Genomic DNA, 20,667 nt, shown 5'->3' with positions numbered 1-20,667 from the left:
GCAATCTGATTCAAATAAAACAACTTCCAGCCCCCCAATTCAATAAATACTACGAGGATTACCATATTTCAAAAGTTAACTAAACATATCATGTTTCAATTAATATTAGGTTGGTGCAAGACTAATTGCGGTTTTTGCCATTCTAGAACTAGAGGCAATGGGCCAAGGGACATAACTGTAGGTCAATCAGGAAAGATGCCAAGTGGTAAGCCGCATCAGATTTCAACTCCTTCAATCCTATGAGGTATGTAGTTATCGCTCTTTTACAGAAACACAAAAGGAGATTTACGGAGGTTAATCTACTTGCCCAAGGTCCCTCACCCTAGTAAGTGGCAACACAAGGTTTGCCTGGCTCCAAAGTCTATGCAGTTAACCATGCTATGCAGTATTAATTCTCTCTGTGCTATTGTATAACTTCATGTAATGGTGGCCCTAGGGCACAACTTCAAAGGGGGCATTCTTGAGATGGGTGTGGCCTTCTAGCCTAAAGTCACTCAAGTGGTCAGTGCGATGTTTTGAATTTGTGTCCCTTGGAAATTGATGTTGCAACAAATCCCCATGCAACAGTCTTTTTTTTTTTTTTGAGCTGGAGTCAGGCTGGAGTGCAATGGCACGATCTCAGCTGACTGCAACCTCCGCCTCCCAGGTTCAAGCTATTCTCCTGCCTCGGCCTCCCAAGTAGCTGGGATTACAGGCGTGCACCACAATGCTCAGCTAATTTTGGTATTTTTAGTAGAGATAGGGTTTCACCATGTTGGCCAGGCTGGTCTCAAAACTCCTGACCTCAAGTGATCCGCCTGCCTCGGCCTCCTAAAGTGCTGGGATTACAGGCATGAGCCACTGCGCCCGGCCCCAAGACAAGAGCCTTGAGCAGAGGTCCTAGCTGCGCAGAGGTCCTAACTGCGCAGAGATCCTAGCTGCGGTCCACCTGCACATTCCTGTTGTGTAGCTGTGTTCTTGCCAAGTCACACTCAGTATCTAACCTAACACAGAAAGATTCTCAAAAATGGGACTCGGCTCACAGAAAATGTTAAAGGGGATAAAAACCCATCCCCTTGGACCCCTAGAAGTTCAAATGGCACGTTCGGATACCAACAGGACTCCTATGCAGACAGCTGGTGCTCACTGCTGGAGAAGAAGAAGGGAAGCTGGCCTTTCCAGGCAGTTCTCAGTTCTGTTAGGAGCAAGGGGCAAGAAGGACCAATGTATAAAGGCCTGGAGAAATATGCTGGCATCAACAGCATTTCCAACTAAGTCCTCATGTCATATACCCAAGGACCCCACCACCCAAAAGTATGAGAATAAGCTCTCAATCAGGCCTTTGTTCCTATTATTATCCTCTTTATTCCAAAACAATTACACATTTCAACTTTTCAAATGCAACATATGGGTAACTTAGGAATATTCACAGCATCTTGCACAGTGCCAGAGAAAGAGACTATCTGAGCTCACCAGGTATCTGCTCTGTGTTCGGGAAACTGAAAAACAACAAGCAAAAGTGTAACTACAATCTGGACTTTTTTCTTTTTTAAATAAAGTGGTTTTTTTTTGCATTTTCTTTTCATACTGTGAATTGTTCTTGACTCCTTTTCTTGACATTCAGTTTTCAGAATTTCCATCCTTCTTCTGGAACTAATGTGCTGTTCTGAAAGAAAATGGAGACAAACACAGAATTACTGAGGGTTTCAGTTCACAGTTACAGTTCCTAACTGGTGACAACAGAGACACCAAGGCACTCTCCTGCTCTAAGATCCCATTTATAAGGGAATCATCATTTATCTACCAAGTCTATTTATGTATGCCCCATCTCATTTTACAAAAGAACATGAGACGGCTAGTTCATAATTAAGCTGATGACAACTTAAATACAAACAACAAAACAAACTCAATAATAACTAAGAAAGTGGTATGTGACAACATAAGGAGATGAGGTAATTCCAGGCACACCTCTCACAGTGCAACGCCAAAAACATAGTGTAAATTTCAATCAGATGAACAGAGAGGAAAGTTTAAAGAATGCTCATCAATCTCCCAGACTCCAGCTCTGCCAACCAACACGTGGCCCTTCTGTAGCTTAGATGACATCCCGACCATTCATTACAGAAACCTGCACATTCCTGCCGTGTGGCCGTGTTCTTGCCAAGTCACACTCAGCATCTAACCTAACACAGAAAGATTCTCAAAAACGGGACTCAGCTCACAGAAAGTGTTAAAGGCGATAAAAACCTATCTCCTGTATTCTCTTTTTCCCTTCTGCTGCCTTTCCCTAGACTCTAAGGAGGGATGGGGAAACACAATGAATGAAAATGACAATCTAGACAGACTGTGCAGCTGAGGAGATGGTGGCAGTGAGTAACTGATCCTGGCAGGCTCCAGCAAGCAGAGGCAGGGTTGCCGACACACACAGCATCCATCCTTCAGTGGCAGCTCTTCCCAGGGGTGAGGACTAAGGTGATAATGACCCAGTCTTGCAGAATGGCAGGCTCCAAACCCATTAATAAAGCAGTTCCAAAAGACATGCACAGGCATGGAATTAATCTTGAGGGCTGGGGTGTGCACCCCTAATTCCTTGCAAACATTCAGAGGTTCCTAGGTATGCGAAAATCTGTGCATTCAGAAACGTTCACGCAGAAAGGATAGCACGAGCATGAAGTAAGAACAGCTGCGGGTAGTGGCCCCAACCACCGACTGTGGCTAGAACTTATGTCCCACATTATGTCTGTCAAATCAATGTCTGCCCTCAGATCGACAACACTTTGCTACCAGGGGGTTTCCTTTCAAATACTAGGAAGTACCAAACGTCCAAATGATCAAGTGACTTTCCTCTTCCTCAAGCAATGATTTGGGGATAGCAGGGTAGGAATTGACTTTAAAAATCAAGAGGCCGAGTAAGGTGGCTCACGCCTATAATCCCAGCACTTTTAAGGGCCAAAGCAGGAGGATTGCTTGAGCCCAGGAGCTTGAGACCGGCTTGGGCAACACAATGAGATACCACTTCTATAAAAAAAAAGTTCTTTTTAATCAAGAAAAGAAAATTGAGCTAAATAATTAAATAACTCAACATTTAGCAGAAAGGACAATTTCTGAAAGCAAATCTCAGACAGAGGGACTGTAATTGAGGATAAAATCTCAGACAGAGGGACTGTAATTGAGGATAAAATCAAATGGGCATAGCCACAGAATGGGGGTAGGAGAAGGTTGTGACTCTAAAAGGGGCACTGGGGAACTCTTTGGAGTGTGGCAATATCTATATCTTGATTGAGGTGGTGGTTACATGACTACATAGGTTTTTCAGGATTCACAGAGTTGTACACTAAGAAGGGTACATTTTTCTGCAGATAAATTATAACTCCATTAAAACCTGGAAAAAACAAACAAAAACAAACAAAACAAATGCAGTTCCCTTCTGTGTTGAGGATAGGTGACCCAGCTTATGCTCACACATCCGTGGAAAGGCTCCAAATCCTATGCTTTTGTTGATCTCTCCTATTTTCAGAGGATTAGAAATTAGATGGTTTTGTGACTTTGGCAGAGAAAGCCATTTCCAAGGCAAAGGATAAAAGAGAACATGACTTGAAAATTCAAATACCTCCCTCCCTTTGTTGGTCTAGGGCAGGGGTCAGCAAACTGTGCCACGCAGGCCAAATCCAGCCCACCACCTGTCTTGATGAATAAAGTTTTGTTGGAACACAGCCACGCCCATTTGTTTATACAGTCTATGGCTGCTTTCACATGACAGTGACAGAGCTGAGTAGTTGGTGCCAAGAGACCATATGGCCAGTTAAGCCTAAAATACTATCTGGCTCTTTACAGAAAACTTTTGCCAGTCCCTGGTCTAGAGGAGCAGATCAATGAAGCATCAGACACTCGCTTTCCTTCCCTCCACTTCCCTCCCATCCTCGGACTGAGATGCAGAAGGAGAATGAGTGGGATTTCACTTCACATTTTAGTCACATGGAGAGCAGCCCTTTTAACATACCCTGAGTGCTAGGAACCTGGATTCTGATGCTAGCTTTGATCTGTGGCCAGCAGTCCTTCATAATTTACAGTCTCCCCAAACCACACTCTTTAGCCCAACTAGAGATTGGTGTTATAGAAAAGTCTAGAAACAGTGACAAGGTGTGCCAGGATTTGCCACGGGACCGTCATTTAATGAATTTTGGATTTGTCTTATCCTCATCTCAGCTGTCCTGGAAACAGAGAGAGAGGCTTGTCTATAAATAAATAAGTACTCCATGGGATATGAGGGAGAATGAAGTCTTATACAGTCAAAGCCAGGCCAAAGCTGCTCACTGCAGTTATCCCATCATCTGGGCTAATTCAGGAAGCTTTTGCCCTGGTCCAGTCACAACCTCATCTAGCAACTTGAAAAGCAGCCTCAGAGTTCAGCTGTGGCATAGGGAGGGGTGGGAGGAGCAAGTGGGCTGAAAACTAGAGAGAGAACTGACATGCATGAGGCGGGCAAGACGGGGAAGGGACCCTGCTTCTGGGATGAGTCCACCCTTCATCTTTACCGTAGTGTCCTATATTTTGCCAATCTACTGCTCTGCTCTGCAGCGATCCTGCCAAAGGAAAGAGGGTTTGAGAATCAAGAAAGGACAGCGAGGGGAGAAATCAGCTGAGGAAAGAAATGACAAACACCCAACCAGAGCTTCCATTAGGGTCACCGATTTTTCCAGGGTAGAGTTCATTCTAGGACTCACAAGGAAAGGTGGGCTTTAAGCTTCTGAATGGAATACATGAGTAGGGGAGAAGGAGGAGTTACTGATCCTTCTGGGATTCTGATAAAAACCATAGTCTCTCTCCCCAGAAAATGCATACAACTTTAGGATTCCAGATTAGGAACTCCTGCTAAGCAGGATGTAAACCAAATGGTTTCTACTCAATTCTCACCTTGATTTTGTTCTTACTTTTTATTTTCATAATTTTTTTTAGAGACGAGGTCTCACTATGTTGCCCAGGCTGGTCTCAAACTCCTGAGGTCAAGCGATCCTCCGGCCTTAGCCTCCCAAAGTGCTGGAATTGCAGGCATAAGCCACCATGCCTGGCAGATTTCATTCTTCTTGAGTGGGTGACTTCCAGAAAAGAGAGAACTTAGCAGAGCACAGTCTTTTGGCTCTCTGGGGGCCCAGGCAGGTGCTACAAGGGAACAGCATTCTGCTTTGCAAAAACAACTGAGTCCTGGCTCTTTCTCAGGTACAATGCAGAGCCACCAGGAAAGGGCTACTGGAAGGTGGAAAAAATGAACCAGCTGCCACTGCTGGTGCTAAGGGAAGCTCTGGTGGGCCCTGGATTCCTACAGGAAAGCCAAGGAACACGTCTGTGCCGAGTCTCCATGGTGAAATGCTCAGAAAGTTCACAATGGAGACTCAGGCGGAGATGAGACATCTTCTCCCACCCACTGATTGTCTCCCTGAAAAAGCCTCTCTCTGATCCCAGCACCCTAACTGGCAGCCACGTTGAGGGTACACTATTGAGTTACGTTCTTCCAACAAACGTCCTGGATACAAGAAAGTGGCACATCTGAAAACGATTTCCAGAGGTGAAAGCAATTCTGTTATTTTCTTATTGGCCTTTGCGTGGCTGAAATCACTCAGGTTCTAATAAAGTCAAATCAATGAGAAACACCTTTGTGACATTTAAATTTGCCTCCAATTCTGTTTAGCAAGTCAAGCTGCCAACAAGCTGCCCATGTCAAGGTCTGTCTGACCACCCGTGTGACTCTAAGGTTGTCTGGGTCCTGGGGAGGCGTAGGCTACTGAGGAGATACTCCTTGCTGGGAGCCTCTGCAAAACCTGCCTCAGCTTCTGTGGGAAATAACACAGACCTCGTGCTTCCGGGACAAGCTCCTGGAGCTGTGAGGGTTACAGAGGAGCAACTCTCTGGGACATGTTGAGGGTGGGAAGGGCAGGGCAGGATTCTCTGTGGCAGCAGAGAATTTTTACACAGCTAACAAATTAATCTTCTGCCACATCTATGAATGCACTTTCATCTTCATAAAGCAATAATTTTCCTCCCTCATTCTATTGTATTGGGGCATAAATTACTATGGTTGTAACACATTCAAAGCTGACCACTAAGGCCCCCTTTTTGACTTCAAAGTGCTTATGGCTTCTGTATTGGGCTAGGTTAAGGTGCCAGACTTGCCCCTAAGAACACAAATCATTTTGCCACCTACCCTTCAAAGAGCTAGGCTGGCAGAGCTGAGTATTTCTAACCCTACTCTAGATCCCTGGCCCATGTCCAGCCTTACCTCTTGACTGCCTGCTGGGCCAGCATCCGATTGCCAGCCAGAAACGTCACACTGCCCAAGATGGCCAGGTACTTCAAGGTCTGGAACATGTTGAGCTGAGTCCAGTACACATACATGAGCCCCAGCATAGCTGCAAGAAGAGGTGTCATGACATCCAATTAAATGAAACATAATGCTGCCCCGGGGTTGAGGAAAGTTAGGGGCAGCAACTGCTGGATCATGAAAAGGTCTCTAGTCCTACACCTTTTTCATTCCTTTGTTTCATTCCTTTGATGCCAAAAAGTAGCTAACTCAATATACTAGTCTCTCAGCTGTGGCCACCAAGAAATCCAGGGTGGCAGGCACAGTGGCTCACACCTGTAATCCCAACATTTGGAAGGCTGAGGCAGGAGGACTGCTTGAGCTCAGGAGTTCAAGACCATCCTGGGCAAACAGTGAGACCTCATGTCTACTAAAATTCAAAAAATTACTCAGGCATAATGGCCCATGTCTATAGTCCCAGCTACTTAGGAGGCTGAGGTAGGAAGATTGCTTGAGCCTGGGAAGTCAAGGATGCAGTGAGCTTGATCACACCACTGTACTTCAGCCTGGGTGACAGAGTGATACCTCATCTCAAACAAACAAACAAACAAAAAAACAAAAAACAAAAAAACAGGGTTAACAACTGAACTTCAGTGACCTGTGTCATGTTCCTGCTTATACCTATTTCTCTGCTTTTGTTTAAAACTCCTCTGTCATGTTACATTTAGGATTCATTTCATTTTTCAAATTCTTAACAAAAATACACAGGATATAAATAGGCTGGGTGTGGGAGTCACACCTGTAATCCTAGAACTTTGGGAGGCCAAGGCAGGAGGATCACCTGAGGTCAGGCATTCGAGACCAGCCTGACCAACATGGTGAAACCCCGTCTCTACTAAAAACACAAAATTAGCCAGGTGTGGTGGTGCATGTCTATGATCCCAGATACTTGGGAGGCGGAGGTGGGAGAATTGCCTGAACCTGGGAGGCGGAGGTAGAGGCTGCAGTGAGCCAAGATCGCACCATTGCACTACAGCCTGGGAGAGACAGAGCAAGACTCCATTTCAAAAACAAAAAATAAAAAATAAATTAAAAAAACCAGGATATAAATAACTGAATAATTTCCTTTTTTATGGGGGAAAAAAACCCCCAAAAAACCTGTAAGTATAATTTGCCACTGTGACCAGGAAGGAAGCAAGGAGGTCTCAGGAAGAAGGCTGAGTGAAAAGGGCTCAGAGCTGGGAACAGAGAGCCCTGGGGTCTGGTCTAGGCCCTGCCCTTACCAGCCGCTTAACTTCTCTGAGCCCAAATTCTCCCAACTTGTCAAAAGGGATCGTAATTCCTACCCCAGTCACCCTCATCAGGGCTATGATGAGAATCAAATGAGAAAACGTGCACAAAAAGCACACCGGCAGGGAAAGCCACGGCTCTCAACAAATTTATATTCAGGTTTTCTTCTCGGTCTGACCCCAGAGGGCTATCATTCATATCCAGGAACCGAGCCAGAGAGAAAGGTCATCCTGTCAGTTTTGCCCAGACAGATGACGGATGAACTACAGCGGGGTTCCCAACCACTTCTGAGGTCACGGACCACTGCACCATAATAATCTGATCAAAGTCACAACTCTCTCTTTCCCCAGAAAAATACAAACATTTGCCTACAATTTCAAGGGACTTATCTACACACCCCTACGGAATCTGTTTACTGTGGGCATACAGATAGTGACTCCTGAAAGAGGCAAATAATTTTAAAAATAAGGTCAGGCCAGGCGTGGTGGCTCACACCCATAATCCTAGCACTCTGGGAGGCCAAAGGCAGGAAGACTGCTTGAGCCTAGGAGTTCATGACCAGCTCTGAACACAGCAAGACACCATCTCTACAAAAAATACAAATATTAGCCAAATGTGGTGGCACATGCCTGGAGTCCCAGCTACTCTGGAGGCTGAGGTGGGAGGATGACCTGAGTCTGGAAGTTCGAGGCTGCAGTGAGTGGTGAGTGCACCACTGCACTCCAGCCTGGGTGACAGAGTAAGACCCTGTCTCAAAAAAAAAAAAAAAAAAAAAAAAAAGAACAAAAAATATTAAAGTCACAGTGAAATGCAAGGCACCCCTGATCCAATAGCGTCAAAAGCCTCTTAAGTGATTTGTGAATTTACTATCTCATTATGTTTAGGCTGTTGAAGTCCTCAGATCTCCAGAGAACGATGCAGGACAGCATGTCTGACTGTGGAAAGGACTGTTTTCTATTACTGCACAGACAGAGCCGCCAGCAAATGTGAAGATCGATAGGGTGGGGAAAGATAACCTTTGGAAACTGCATTAATGCTCTTCATCCAGGAAGATTGCTCAATGTAAAGATACGATAAGTGAGTAATCTCTGGAAATAAACAGGGTTATTAACTGAGGGTAAATGGTCTGCCAACAGTGGCGCAGTACAACGAAGCCCAATATAATGACAGCTGTTCTAAGTGATGGACCAAACAGGTTTATCATAATATTAACTGTCCTAAAAGGCCAGGAGGAAAAGGGAAATGTTATGCTATTAAGTCATTATAGTTAATAGGTTGTGGGTCTACTTAACAGGGCTTTTGTGTGGGCAGGCTAAATGTCAGAGGAGGTTAAATGGAATTAGCTGTCTGGGGCACTTACCAGCATGTCCCAGGTGAAATATAATCGTGCTAGGAGCGAAAGTGAAGTTGGAGACATTGGCACCAATCCGGATCCACTGAATGATGGGGAGAAATAAATTTAAAAGGCATTAGAACTTACAAGGGTGGCAACACAAACCACGCCAATGCTAATCCCATCAACAGCCCCAAGGCTTCAACGTTCATGCATCCTAGAAGGACAGGGAATTCTTCCAAGTGACAACCACCCTATTATAAGCCCTCGGGAAAACTTGTTCCCTTTTTTCTTTAGAAAGGCATTCAGCACCTGCTCAAATGGGCTCGTGTACCTCAAACCTGAACATCATTTTTAATGATGACAAACCCTACTGTTTTAAAACAGGTGAGATCATGAAGCTGAAAGGTCAGAAACTGCATTTATAAGGTAACTGACACCCCCACTAAGTTCTCTAAGAATTGGTAAGATAAACTCGCCGGCAGCTGGTGGCATTCATGCTTTTGCTGTTGGTTCCATGTCTTTTGAAATTCTCATCATTCAAATATAAGAACAGGTGCTCATACCCTAGGTCTGGTTTCTGAAAATCTGTCACAAGGCTTCTAGATTTATCTAGATTTAAACAGTAATTATTTTATTAAAAGCAACAAATTAATTAGGAACGTAGGCAACTTTCCAAAAGTAAGATCTAATGAGTGTTTTCTCAAAAGTCTCTGAGCTTTGAGGATATGCATTTATGTTTGTTTATAATTAGAAAAAAGAAAAAAACACAATTGGCTAAAAAAAAAAAAAAAAAAATTCAAATGGTACTGAAAAGGAGAAAAGGTAAAAGTTACTTCCTCTACATTCTCCAGAATGTCCTCTCCTCACAGATGACCAACACTAACACATATCGCCTTTTAAAACTTATTTATTTATTTATTTTGACAGGGTCTCACTCTGTCACCCAGGTCAGAATGCAGGGCTCACTGTAGCCTCAACTTCCCAGGCTCATGTGATCTTCCCACCTCAGCCCCTCAAGTACCCAAGACTACAGGCATACGTCACCATTAATTTTTTTCTTTCTAATTTTCTAATTTTAGTAGAGATAGGGTCTTGCTATGTTGCCCATGCTGAACTCAAACACCTGAGCTCAAGCAATCCTCCCACCTCGGCCTCCCAAAGGCATGAGCCACCACACCTGGCCACCTTTTAAAACTTTACAGAGGATCATACTAAATACACTACCCTACCCCTTGCCTTTTTCACTCAGTAACACATCTTGGCAATCTTGTCCTATTGGCATATAAATCTATCCATTCTTTGAAAAGCTGCATATTATTCCATCATATGGACTTTAGGTTGTTTCTGGTTTTCTGCCCCAAGCAGTGCTGAAATGCACAGCCTTTGTGCTGTTTTTTATAGCTACCAGCATCGGGTCTCACTCTGTTCACACTAGATCTCATCTGAACCCTCCTACGGCATCACAGTCCATCCACTTTTGTCATTCTTAGTGGCTGTTAAGTACTTTCTTATGCCCACTTGTTAATGGGGCAGTTTATTTGGCCACTCCTCCACAGTGGGAACTTTTGGTCACTCTAAAATGTCTTAAGCATCAGTTCAGGTCACAGCTGCTGGACCCCTCTGGAGCTTTGCTGAGGCCAAACAACACAGCCTCCTTTGGAAGGAATGCATCTGCTGGGTCTGGCGCCAGACGCATGCTGCCCACGCTAATTACGGCCACTCACCAGAGCGAAGAGCAGAAGCAACGGTGAGAGGATCAGGGCAGTGAATGTATTGGACACCACGGTGGGGGGCCTCTTCTCAGGCTCGCGGAACAGGTGCTGCCGAAAGACACACCGAGAAGATTTAAGAATGTGCCCTTCCCAGCTGGGGCAGCCATGTATACCAGGGACCAAAGCATCAATGTCAGTCATGAAGAGGATATATTACCCAGAGGCTCTGGCATACTTGGCAACAAGTGGCCGTGTGGCCTTTTGCCTCTTCTCAATGCTGTCTTTTGATCCCAGAGGTCTCCCTTCCACAGAGACTACATCAACCCCAGCTCACTGCTTGGCCAACCCTTTATTCCCCTCAAAGACTCACTGCCATTTAGAGGCCAGAGAATGCAAGCCATCAAGTGGCATTTGGCTAGTGCCAAAGAGAGTGCCCAGCTATACAGATGGTTTGAGTGACACGACTGAGGCAGGACTCTGGACTCGCACCGTTTCTGGGTTCCTAGGGTGGCCCTGGCGTATGCTGCTGCCCCACTTAATTGGCTAATGGTGGTAACACCATCTCTTTTTAAAACGTAACAGAGCCTCACTACAAATCTTTCCAACCATAATTCATCCCTCTCTCCCTGAGCCATGGCTCTAAGGAAGCCCTAAACAAATTTCCCGCTCTCATTTCTTTTTATTTTTTTTTAAAGAGACAGGACCTCACTCTGTCACCCAGGCTGAAGTGCAGTAGCACCATCATAGCTCGCGGTAACCTCAAACTCCTGGGCTCAAAAGATTCTCCCGCCTTAGCCTCCCGAATAGTTGGGACTACAGGTATGTGGCACCACACCCAGCTTAATTTTTAAATTCTTTGTAGAGACAGAATCTCACTAGGTCTCGAACTCCTGACCTCAAGTGATCCTCCCTCCTTGGCCCTGCAAAGTGGGATTACAGGTGTGAGCCACCATGCCTGGCCCAACTCTGACTTCCAGAGTTAAACCAGAAGGCTGGACAAGCATTCTGATGATATTTCTTGGTTTTATTTTTTTTTTCCCTGAGCAATTCTACATGAATTCTCTTTACAAAGCTCACCTAGATAGTGTGACCTAGCAGAAGCAGCAATGGTGTGGGAGTCTGGAGACCTCTGTTTAGGCCCAAACTGATATGTATGGCTGTGTGACCGGGAGCGAAGTCGCTGTCCCACTCTTCACCTCAGTTTCCAGCTGGAAAACTGGGGGTGGGGAGGGTCATGACCACCCTGCCAGGCTTGTAAAGATACTCTAAAGACCAAATGAAATAGTGCATTTGATTATGCTTTGTAAGCTGTAATTCATTATGCAAATAGAACTTTTTAAAAAAGATTTTTCCTCCAATGTGTCAACTTGTGCCTGCCTTTTCTGCTTGCCAATGCCCAGCCACTGCAACTCCATGATGAGACAGCCCCACTTGAGCCTCCTGTTCCTAAATTTTCACCTCTGCTCTTCTTTGCTGCTGCTATTAAAGGATTTCTAACATTATAGCAGCTGTTGCCACCTACTTCCCGGCACCCTTCATCATCACAATTACACCTATCTTCATCATCATCACAATTACGCCTATCAGTTAGCTGCATTTTATATTCTTAAATAATGCTGTACCAATATGAAGAGGAGTTTTAAAAACAATTCGACTACTCTACCCTTTGGGCACTTGTTTTTTTAAAGTGGAATGACAACAGGTAGTCTGTTTTTGACACTTCAACATTAATTTGTATGGAGGTTTCGAAGTACAATCATTTTTTCAAGATTGCAAAACAGTCCACTGAGTGGATCCACCTCAGTTTCCTTAACCAGTACCCAAAGGGTTTAACAATTATTGTGTTTATTTTGTAAAGGGCTTTGGAAACATTTGAAAGCCTTTCTTTACTCATCTGTTACCAACTTTGATTCTCACAACAGTCCTGTGTGCAGGGCAGGACCAGGCTTGCTTATCCAAGGACTTGCCTAAGAAAGTAGCGCCCTATTCTCCCAGGTGAGTTTTCCCACCTGTCGCCCCATCAGCCCTGATTTACGCAGGAGCGGTGAGGATAAACGCGAAAGCCATCTGCGCTCACAGCTAACAAGCTGTGGTCTGAGGGTTGAACCTGCTGGATGTCAGGAAAACCAGACTCAAGTTCTGACTTCATCTTCCACTCTCTGCTTTCTGGGGCTTAGTCACTGGACTCTTTAAACCTGTTTGCTCAGTTCAAAGATGGGGCTGCCATTTACCCTGCCTAATCCACAGGGTGTGAGGCTCAAACTATCAAATATCATAAAACAAGTTAAAGGGAGCAGAGACACAGTCCAGGGCTTTGCTGCCCTCTCTTCTCCCCCGTGTTTAGCGGATAAGCCCTTTGGGATATACCTGAATTTCCTGTTTTGGAGTGAAAAGGTTCTGGGACAAGACAGTCGAGGGAGCTTCTTCCTCAGGGAACTTGATGACCACATCAGCCTAGAAAAATAAGGACAGTCTTTAAAAGCACAGGGGCAGAGAAGTGAGTGAAACTCAACAGATAATATTCTCTGACTCCCGTCTAAGACCATAACTGAAAAAAGCTCCAGGCAGTCCCAATCACTTCTGATCCATTAGCTGACAAATTGAGGCAGTAAAAACTTCAAGAACAAAACAAGTATTTGTTGAAAATGCTTTTTAGAGCAAGACTTCTAATTTTCTGCTGGTATAGTAGCCCCATAGAGCTGCTTAATACAAAAATCCCAGCTGGTACACAGGCTGTTACAGTTGCAATCAGAAACTGCTTGATGTCCCTGGGAAGTGTGATTTAGTCACATTTGAAAAAGAGAGAAAGAAATGAGTATGTGCTCTTGTGCAAAAACAGCCTGAAGTCCAGGAGAAGAAAAGAAGTCTTGAATACCAGATGAGAAAACGCAGCTGCCCCTTTGTCTTGCAAAGTGAGTCAACCACCACTCAAAAGCCTGCAATTTGGCCTCTGCTACCTTTCCAAGCTCATCACCTCCCGCTTTTGACAGGAGTCAGGTGCTCTGGCAAAACACAACCGCTCCCATCGCACTGAAAGCACCTTGAGCTTTCTGCAGGCTCTTCCCCAATGATCACCCCACAGCCCCAGATCTGATAAACCCTTGCCATTCTTCAACCCCTTGCTCAAATGCCCTGTCTTGCACATTTACTCTCATCACACCAATCCAAAGTGAGGCATGAAGGGAGGCACTACGTAAACGACAACATGCTACACATGGTTATTAGTTAATCAGTTAGTTGGTTATTAGTTAAAATTGTTATCAGAATTCAGATCTCACCTCTCTATGAGCTATGCCATATCTCAAAGGCCTTAACTTTCACATCTATGTAACCCCCATAGTGCCTTGCTATAATATGAAAACGGCCTTCACAACGGTAAGTTTATACTTCCTTCACTCACTTAATATTTATTAAGCACGTACCATGTTCCCAAGCCACGTGCATGACCCCAGGACTATTTATGGAGCCCGCACACAGTGCCTCACCTCCCAAGCTTCTTTATCACACTATAGGAGGCACAGGCAAGGTGAAGGTGAAGAGCCCCATGCCCCTGAAAAGGAGCCACCAGTGCCTGGGGCACAGCCACTGTCACCTGAGTCAGGGTACATTCAGGCACATACCACATTCCAGAGGATTGGGTTCTTCAAAGTAGCATCTCCAATGATTAAGTAGAGAGTGTAGGTGCCAGAGGCAGAGTCAAATTCGATCTTTCTTTCAGAGGTATCCAGTTCGAACTTGTACACGTTCTTGTTGTCCGGCTCGGCAACAAACACCACTTCCTGGCCAGTCTTCTGGTTATGGAGTCGGACGAATGTCTAAATGGAAAAATAATCCAACCTTTCATCTGAAAATTTCAAAATTCTCCCTGGGCCTAACATTGAATCCACCGGGCAGCATACAGTTAGCTCTTTGTCACAGTGAGAGCTCTCAGATCTGCCAGACCTGCCCCAGAGAGTAGAAGGAGTGGCCATGCCGCCCTAGTTCCTAGCTCAGAGATAACTTTTTGCTGGTACAAGGAAGTAAATTTAACTTACGGGTCCAGCCAATTCTCGACTAGTCGGAGGCTGAATGCCCAGTTTGCGGATGATTTAAGCCCTTTGCTATCGCTGCAATTTCTTTTTCCCGCCAGCCTTTTGGTCACTTTGCTGCCCAATTAACTGCTTCACCAGAGGGTGAAAAGAAGGGAAATGAGGTGGAACTGTAAGAGGTCCATTTTCAATTTCCTAGTGCCTCCAGCTAAAGATTTACTAGAGGAGGCTTGGGTATTGATAGTAAGGCACAGTCCTAATCAAGCAGGGCAACCCAGTTTCATGGAGAGAGCCTCAGCTTGGAAGACAGACAGATTTGCTTCCACTACTTACTAGCTGAGCAAGTTACTTAACCTCCTTGTGCTTTGATTTCTTCAACTTTACGACAGAAAAATTAACTTCCAGATGTAGCATATCTGTGTGAAGATTTGCAATACTGTATGCTGAGCATTAGTGCAGGGAATGCTTTATGCTAGTCAACAAATAGTGGTTAATAGCAATACGATGGTAATGAGTCTAATCATTTTATCCCCCCCTAATGGCACAAGAAAAAGAGGTATCTGCACATTAGAAATGGACCAAAACTTGATAACCACCCAGAGCTTTTCTTTCAGGTGTTTCAAAATAAAGAATTCAACAAGGCAGGTAGGTTTACAGATCCAATTTACAGATCATAAGGCACAAGCATTAAATGAGTTGGCATGGTGACAGAGCCAGCACTGCATCTACAGCAAATACACATCTCATTTGTTCAGCTATACCTGAACAACAAAGAAACACCACCAAAGCAGTTAGGGAAAGGGGCCCAGAGACATGAAGCATGGCCAGGAATGGAATGGGGAGTCCAGATGCCAGATCTCCTTCCTATCACAGTCAACTGCAGGCGGCTGCCAGGTTCATCCCCAAAATGCCACCTCCACCTGGAAGGTCTCTAAGCCATGATTCTACAACAGAATTTTGGATGAGACAAGTATTCAGTGAAAGTTACACTTCCTCACTAACTCTCCCTGCTCTAATCTGATCCTACCATTTAGTCTTCTAATTTCTTCTCTTTGTACTCTTCCTTCCCTTGTGCTATTTGGCCGGCAAATGTCATTCTGGTAAGAAGCTGGGAAATGGTAAGGGGCCAAAGTACTCAAAGGTCAGTTAGGTTTGGCTAAGGGCCCTAACCAAGCTGTCTGGAGTTTGGGAGTAGGGAGGAGAGAGGAGCAGAGGACTCCCGGGACTGTGGCCATAGAGGAACGTGCTCCTGGGGCACAAGTGCAACAGCTGCAGCTGCAAGAAACAGAAAGCAAGAAGGTTCCCAAGTGAATCCAGTTGCCTCTGAGGTCTGCCCTGAAGCCGCCTCAAGGCAACAAGTCTGCTGGTCCTTGCGAAAGCATCGGTACAGGGCACCCCATACCAAACTAGGTACCGCATTCTTGTCTTTGAGCATCCAAAGTATTTATCTGAACCTTCCTTCCCATAACACTAAAGGCAGGTTACTCTCCATCAAGGGGGATGACAGGCAGTGTGGGAGTGGGGATGTCTGATTGGACATGGGGCCATATTAGGTTCTTGGGGGAAAGAGTGTATGGTTTGAAAATCTTTTAAATAATTTTCATTACTCTATGAAAAAAATAAAGCCTATTGCTTTCATAACACAAAGTAGGCACAAGTTAAAAGAGCTATTCTTCAGAGTCCCACAAATACAAAATCTGCTTTGGCCAGAATAAAAAAAAATGCTCTGGGTCTTCTTTCGAAATTATTTCAGTATATTCCCTTATTTATTTATACATACATATATACATACATACATATATACATACGAGGTCTCACCATATTGCCCAAGCTGGTCTCCAACTCCTGGACTCAAGTGATCCTCCCACCTCAGCCTCCAAAGTGTTGGGATTACAGGCGTGAGCCACCATGCCTGGCCAGTATATTCCCTTTTTTAAATCAGAAAGAAAACGCCTCAGGACGGATGCTGTAGCTCATGCTTATAATCCCACCACTTTGGGAGGCTGAGGCAGGCGGATCACCTGAGGTCAGGAGATGGAGAACAGCCTGGCCAACATGGTGAAACCCTGTCTCTGCTAAAAATACAAAAATTAGCTGGGCATGGTAATGCATGCCTGTAGTCCCAGCTACTCGGGAGGCTGAGGTTGCAGTGAGCTGAGATCACACCACTGCACTCCATCCTGAGTGACAGAGCGAGACTCTGTCCGAGGGAGGGAGGGAGGAAGGAAGGACCTTAATTAAGTGCAAATCTGCCTTAAGTACCTCTCCTCAATACCAGCTAATTTTTGAGAAAGTGTATCCCAGGTGAAGGATTACAACCAGTAAAAGGGTGAGAGTGTCACGTGGGAGAACCTGATGGACTGTCAGGGTTCGGTCAAGATCTGAAAGCAGGAACGTGGAATTCTCTCTAGTCCATGTCACAGACCACATTGTAAACGCTAGTATCCATTCACATTTCAGGTTAAGAGAATTGTCTAGGCGTCTTCCTGACCTGGTGAGGAGTGAGTTCAGCACCAGTGTTCACATCTACCAGCTGGAAGAACAAGGCAAAGTTCTGGTGGCTATCTGCGATGAATGTGCCCTTGGCTTTGGCTGGGTACGTCACCCTGAAAGAGGCATATAGAGTCAGTCTTCAGAGAGAATCAATATATCTCTGAGAACAGGTGGAAAATACATACTTCACTTCATTGCCTAATCCTCCCTCTCCCATAGTAACACTTCTCTTGTGGACAGACAGATGTGGAGAACTGTCTGCAGCCTAGGGGCAAATTGGACTGATAAAGCCTGGACTGAGAAAAGTGCAGAATAAACCTCCAACAGGATCTGGGGAAATGCTGTGTGCAGATGCTTGTACCACTGAGCTTTCAATTCAAGGACCTAAGGCTCTCAACTCCACCAAAGTCAGGCACCAGCGGAGCTCACGTGTGGCCTCTGCAGGCACACAGGAGAGCCAGGCTGGCAGAACCGCAAGGAGAAATTATCACAGGATTGATGCCAGCAGCACACGTGAGCAAGGTAGAGAGACAAGACGGGTAGGAGACACAAAGGAAAGAAGGGTACTTTCGGCTTTGTCTTTTCTTAATGCTATATTTTTTTCCTGGACACTGTTTCAATTTACTTTTCTGCCCTGAAATTGGGTTTTAAAAAGGCAGACTTGATGAGGAAAACTTCTTTTCACAGCTATCTCCTGGGATTTTAGGGTAAGATGGCCAGGGGATAAACCAGCCAAATGGTTATAGAGCTCAGACCTGGCTTTATTTTATACTCATATTTTATATTTACTTGTAAGTAAGACCAACTCTTTATCTATGCAGAGAATTAAACAGCAAAGTGCTCACACAGACATTACTTCAGTGGATTCTCAAACAGTGCTCTTATCTCCAATATCACTACAAAAATAGCCAAGCCAGAGACACAAAGGCCAACTCTACGTGATTTAAAAGGAACAGCTGCTTGGCTTCTAGCCTCTGGCTAACATCCCATTTTCAAAGAGCCTTAAGGGTTCACCCTACTGTCTTCTGGCCTCTATAGCTACCCTAGTTGAGTAAAGTTGGGGTCTGGACTATACCCAGAGATCTGGATCCCCCCTACGCCAGTAAGGATCTGGGGGAGGGCTGATGAGCAGGCTTCGTACAGCATTCTGGCCCAACTCTGATCAATTGTTAGTGTCTACTTAGAAGATTATGTTTAAAAAAAAGATTCTGAAGTTGTGTCTGAGTTTGGTGGGAGCAAACGCTCTATGACTTCTTAGTACTGCCTCCATGGACTTGGGAGGGGGAAATGCTGGGTATCTGCCATCTCAACTTTAAGCACCTATGAGGCTTCCAGCTAATTTCAGACCCATCATGGGCCAGAGAGACTTGCCATTAGGTCACTAAAAGCAAATTCAGGACTGTGATGATGAGATCGCACCAGAATGTAAATTAATACCGTGCTTCCTTCACTGAGAAGGTCTGATTATTTTAAAAATTGTCATCTGAACTAAATAATATGCTTAGTGACATAGCTGACTCAGACTAACATCCTGAGGTAAGCGCTTTACCTTGTTGCGGACTGGTAATAAACAGTTTGTGTATGGACTAAACACTGGTATATACAATCTCCAAATCCACTTAGATGCCTGGCAGAATCCCTGGTGCAGGACTAGTGGAACTACAGACTCCTTAATTTAGGGTGCAAGCTGGATGGCTGCTGATACAGAAATGATGCCTGGAGGGCTCAGTGCCTAGGCATACTCCTCTTAGCTCTTGAGCCTCAGCTCCCTGAGGGATCAGGTGGCATCCCACCTACCGGGTAGTTTTGGGTGCAATGCTCTGATCCTTATCCACAGTGGAAAGATCAACATTTGTGATGCCAACTTCAGTGGAGATCTTGACTCTGAGCTAGAGGAAAATAGAGAAGACAGTTGCCAGGTCAACTGGTGGGTGTACAGGAATTCACATGCAGATATAAAGTTTTCTATTCTTCAAGGTGAGTAAAGGCATGACCCAGCCCAGTAAAGATTACTGACCCAGCCCAGTAATATTTCCAACGTCTCCCATTCCAAGCCTAAAATGTCTTTTTCTGGCTTTGGATGGACGGTATACACCAAAAATGAAAGAAAGAAAGAAAAGAAAGAAAAGAAAGAAAGAAAGAAAGAAGGAAAGAAGGAAAGAAGGAAAGAAGGAAAGAAAGAAAGAAAGAAAGAAAGAAAGAAAGAAAGAAAGAAAGAAAGAAAGAAAGAAAGAAAAAGAAAAGAAAGAAGAAAAAGGAAAAAAAAAAGTAAACCTTTTCATGTATCCTTTAAAATAAATAAGGGGAAAAATTCCTTAAGCAGTACCTTTCATTCGAATCAGTAAGAATTAGGTTCTAATTATAGCTAGGATTTATTGAGTGCTTACCATGTGAAAGGCACTGGTTTTGTAAAGACTATCTCATTTATTCCTCACAATTCTGTAAGGTACTGCTTTTCAGATAAGGAAATAAAAGATGAGAGAGATGAAGCTGCTCTGCTCAAGATCAGACCGCAAGGAAGTGATCAGGCCAGTGTTGAGCTCAGGCACTCTGATTCAGAATTCACGCACTTCAGCTCCTTGTTAGACAGCCATGGTAGTTATCTGTACTGTTCTCCAAGTACTTCTCATTCTCCTTCTGAGCATGTGGTAGAATTCTACTTCCCTGCCCCCAGGGAGTCAAGTGTGGCCAATGAAATGTGGGCAGAAGTGAAAGCTTTAAGAATCAATGCGTGATTCTCTCTTTTCCTCTGACATGGACACAATGTCCAGATGCCTGCTCCTTCAGCCAGGGTCCTGGAGCAAAGTATCATGAAGCAGAGCCTCCAGCTGACCACCTAAAGAATCTAGCATGGGCAAAAAATAAACCTTCGTTGTTTTAAGCCACTGAGATTGGGAGTTTGTTATAAGCACAAACCAATCCATGTTGACTCTTAGAGTGTTTGAATTCTGTACGTCCCGTATAAACATCTTCACAAAGAGGGGCCAATGTCAACAAATAAGAAATTTTAAAATTAGATTAAAATCAATGTAAATATCCGAAAGAGACAGAAAACATGTCAAATTTCTGAATTAAAACCCAAGTTTGAACGTGCAAATTATGCAACCCCAAGGCGCTTTTATGTGCAAACAGATCTGTAAGCCTTCCAAATATTTGATAGGTTTGAATGTAACACTTAAGGAAATCCTTGCCAAATCCACCGGTTTATAGTCTAATTCAGGATCAAGGAATAGAGATAAAGGGATGGGCAAATAATTGAAGGATAGCTTCGGCGGTTTTCTAAAATACCATATTGAGGTGTGACAACCTCAAATCAAGGGCAAAGAAGAAAAATTAAAAAGAGATAAAGATACCTATCAAGTAATTCCTTCTAATAGCCTTCTTTCCTGCCTCTATAATAACTATTTTATGACAACAGTCTCAATTATCATGTTGAATAGGGGTGTTCTGTTTTGCTTTAAAAAAACTGTAAAGATTTATTACCAGAAGCTGTAAGGATATTACCATCTACATTTGAATTCATAGCCACCTATT

The 20,667-nt window shown here is 44.3% G+C and overlaps 1 protein-coding gene across 3 annotated transcripts in view; it reads right to left on the bottom strand.

Moving 5' to 3' along the window:
* Nucleotides 1-1,320: 1,320 nt before the first annotated feature.
* RPN2 (ribophorin II) overlaps nucleotides 1,321-20,667 on the bottom strand; it is a 61,499-nt gene continuing 42,152 nt past the window's right edge. Inside the window, exons 10-18 of one of the 3 annotated variants that reach the window (XM_030914266.1) lie at nucleotides 18,931-19,022; nucleotides 17,132-17,246; nucleotides 14,233-14,427; nucleotides 12,980-13,066; nucleotides 10,625-10,720; nucleotides 8,925-9,000; nucleotides 6,254-6,383; nucleotides 4,515-4,562; nucleotides 1,321-1,645 (exon numbers count right to left, since the gene is read on the bottom strand). In XM_030914266.1, coding sequence (XP_030770126.1) covers nucleotides 1,633-1,645; nucleotides 4,515-4,562; nucleotides 6,254-6,383; nucleotides 8,925-9,000; nucleotides 10,625-10,720; nucleotides 12,980-13,066; nucleotides 14,233-14,427; nucleotides 17,132-17,246; nucleotides 18,931-19,022 — 852 coding nt within the window. In that variant the 3' untranslated portion in view covers nucleotides 1,321-1,632. The remainder of the gene's footprint in view (nucleotides 1,646-4,514; nucleotides 4,563-6,253; nucleotides 6,384-8,924; nucleotides 9,001-10,624; nucleotides 10,721-12,979; nucleotides 13,067-14,232; nucleotides 14,428-17,131; nucleotides 17,247-18,930; nucleotides 19,023-20,667) is intronic. The other 2 variants (XM_030914267.1, XM_030914268.1) reach the window with 2 other exon arrangements.

Source organism: Rhinopithecus roxellana, chromosome 13, assembly GCF_007565055.1.
Source record: "Rhinopithecus roxellana isolate Shanxi Qingling chromosome 13, ASM756505v1, whole genome shotgun sequence".
NCBI classification, from domain to species: domain Eukaryota; kingdom Metazoa; phylum Chordata; class Mammalia; order Primates; family Cercopithecidae; genus Rhinopithecus; species Rhinopithecus roxellana.
Note: the sequence above shows the minus strand (reverse complement) of the source record. Positions and strands in the feature narration are given on the sequence as shown.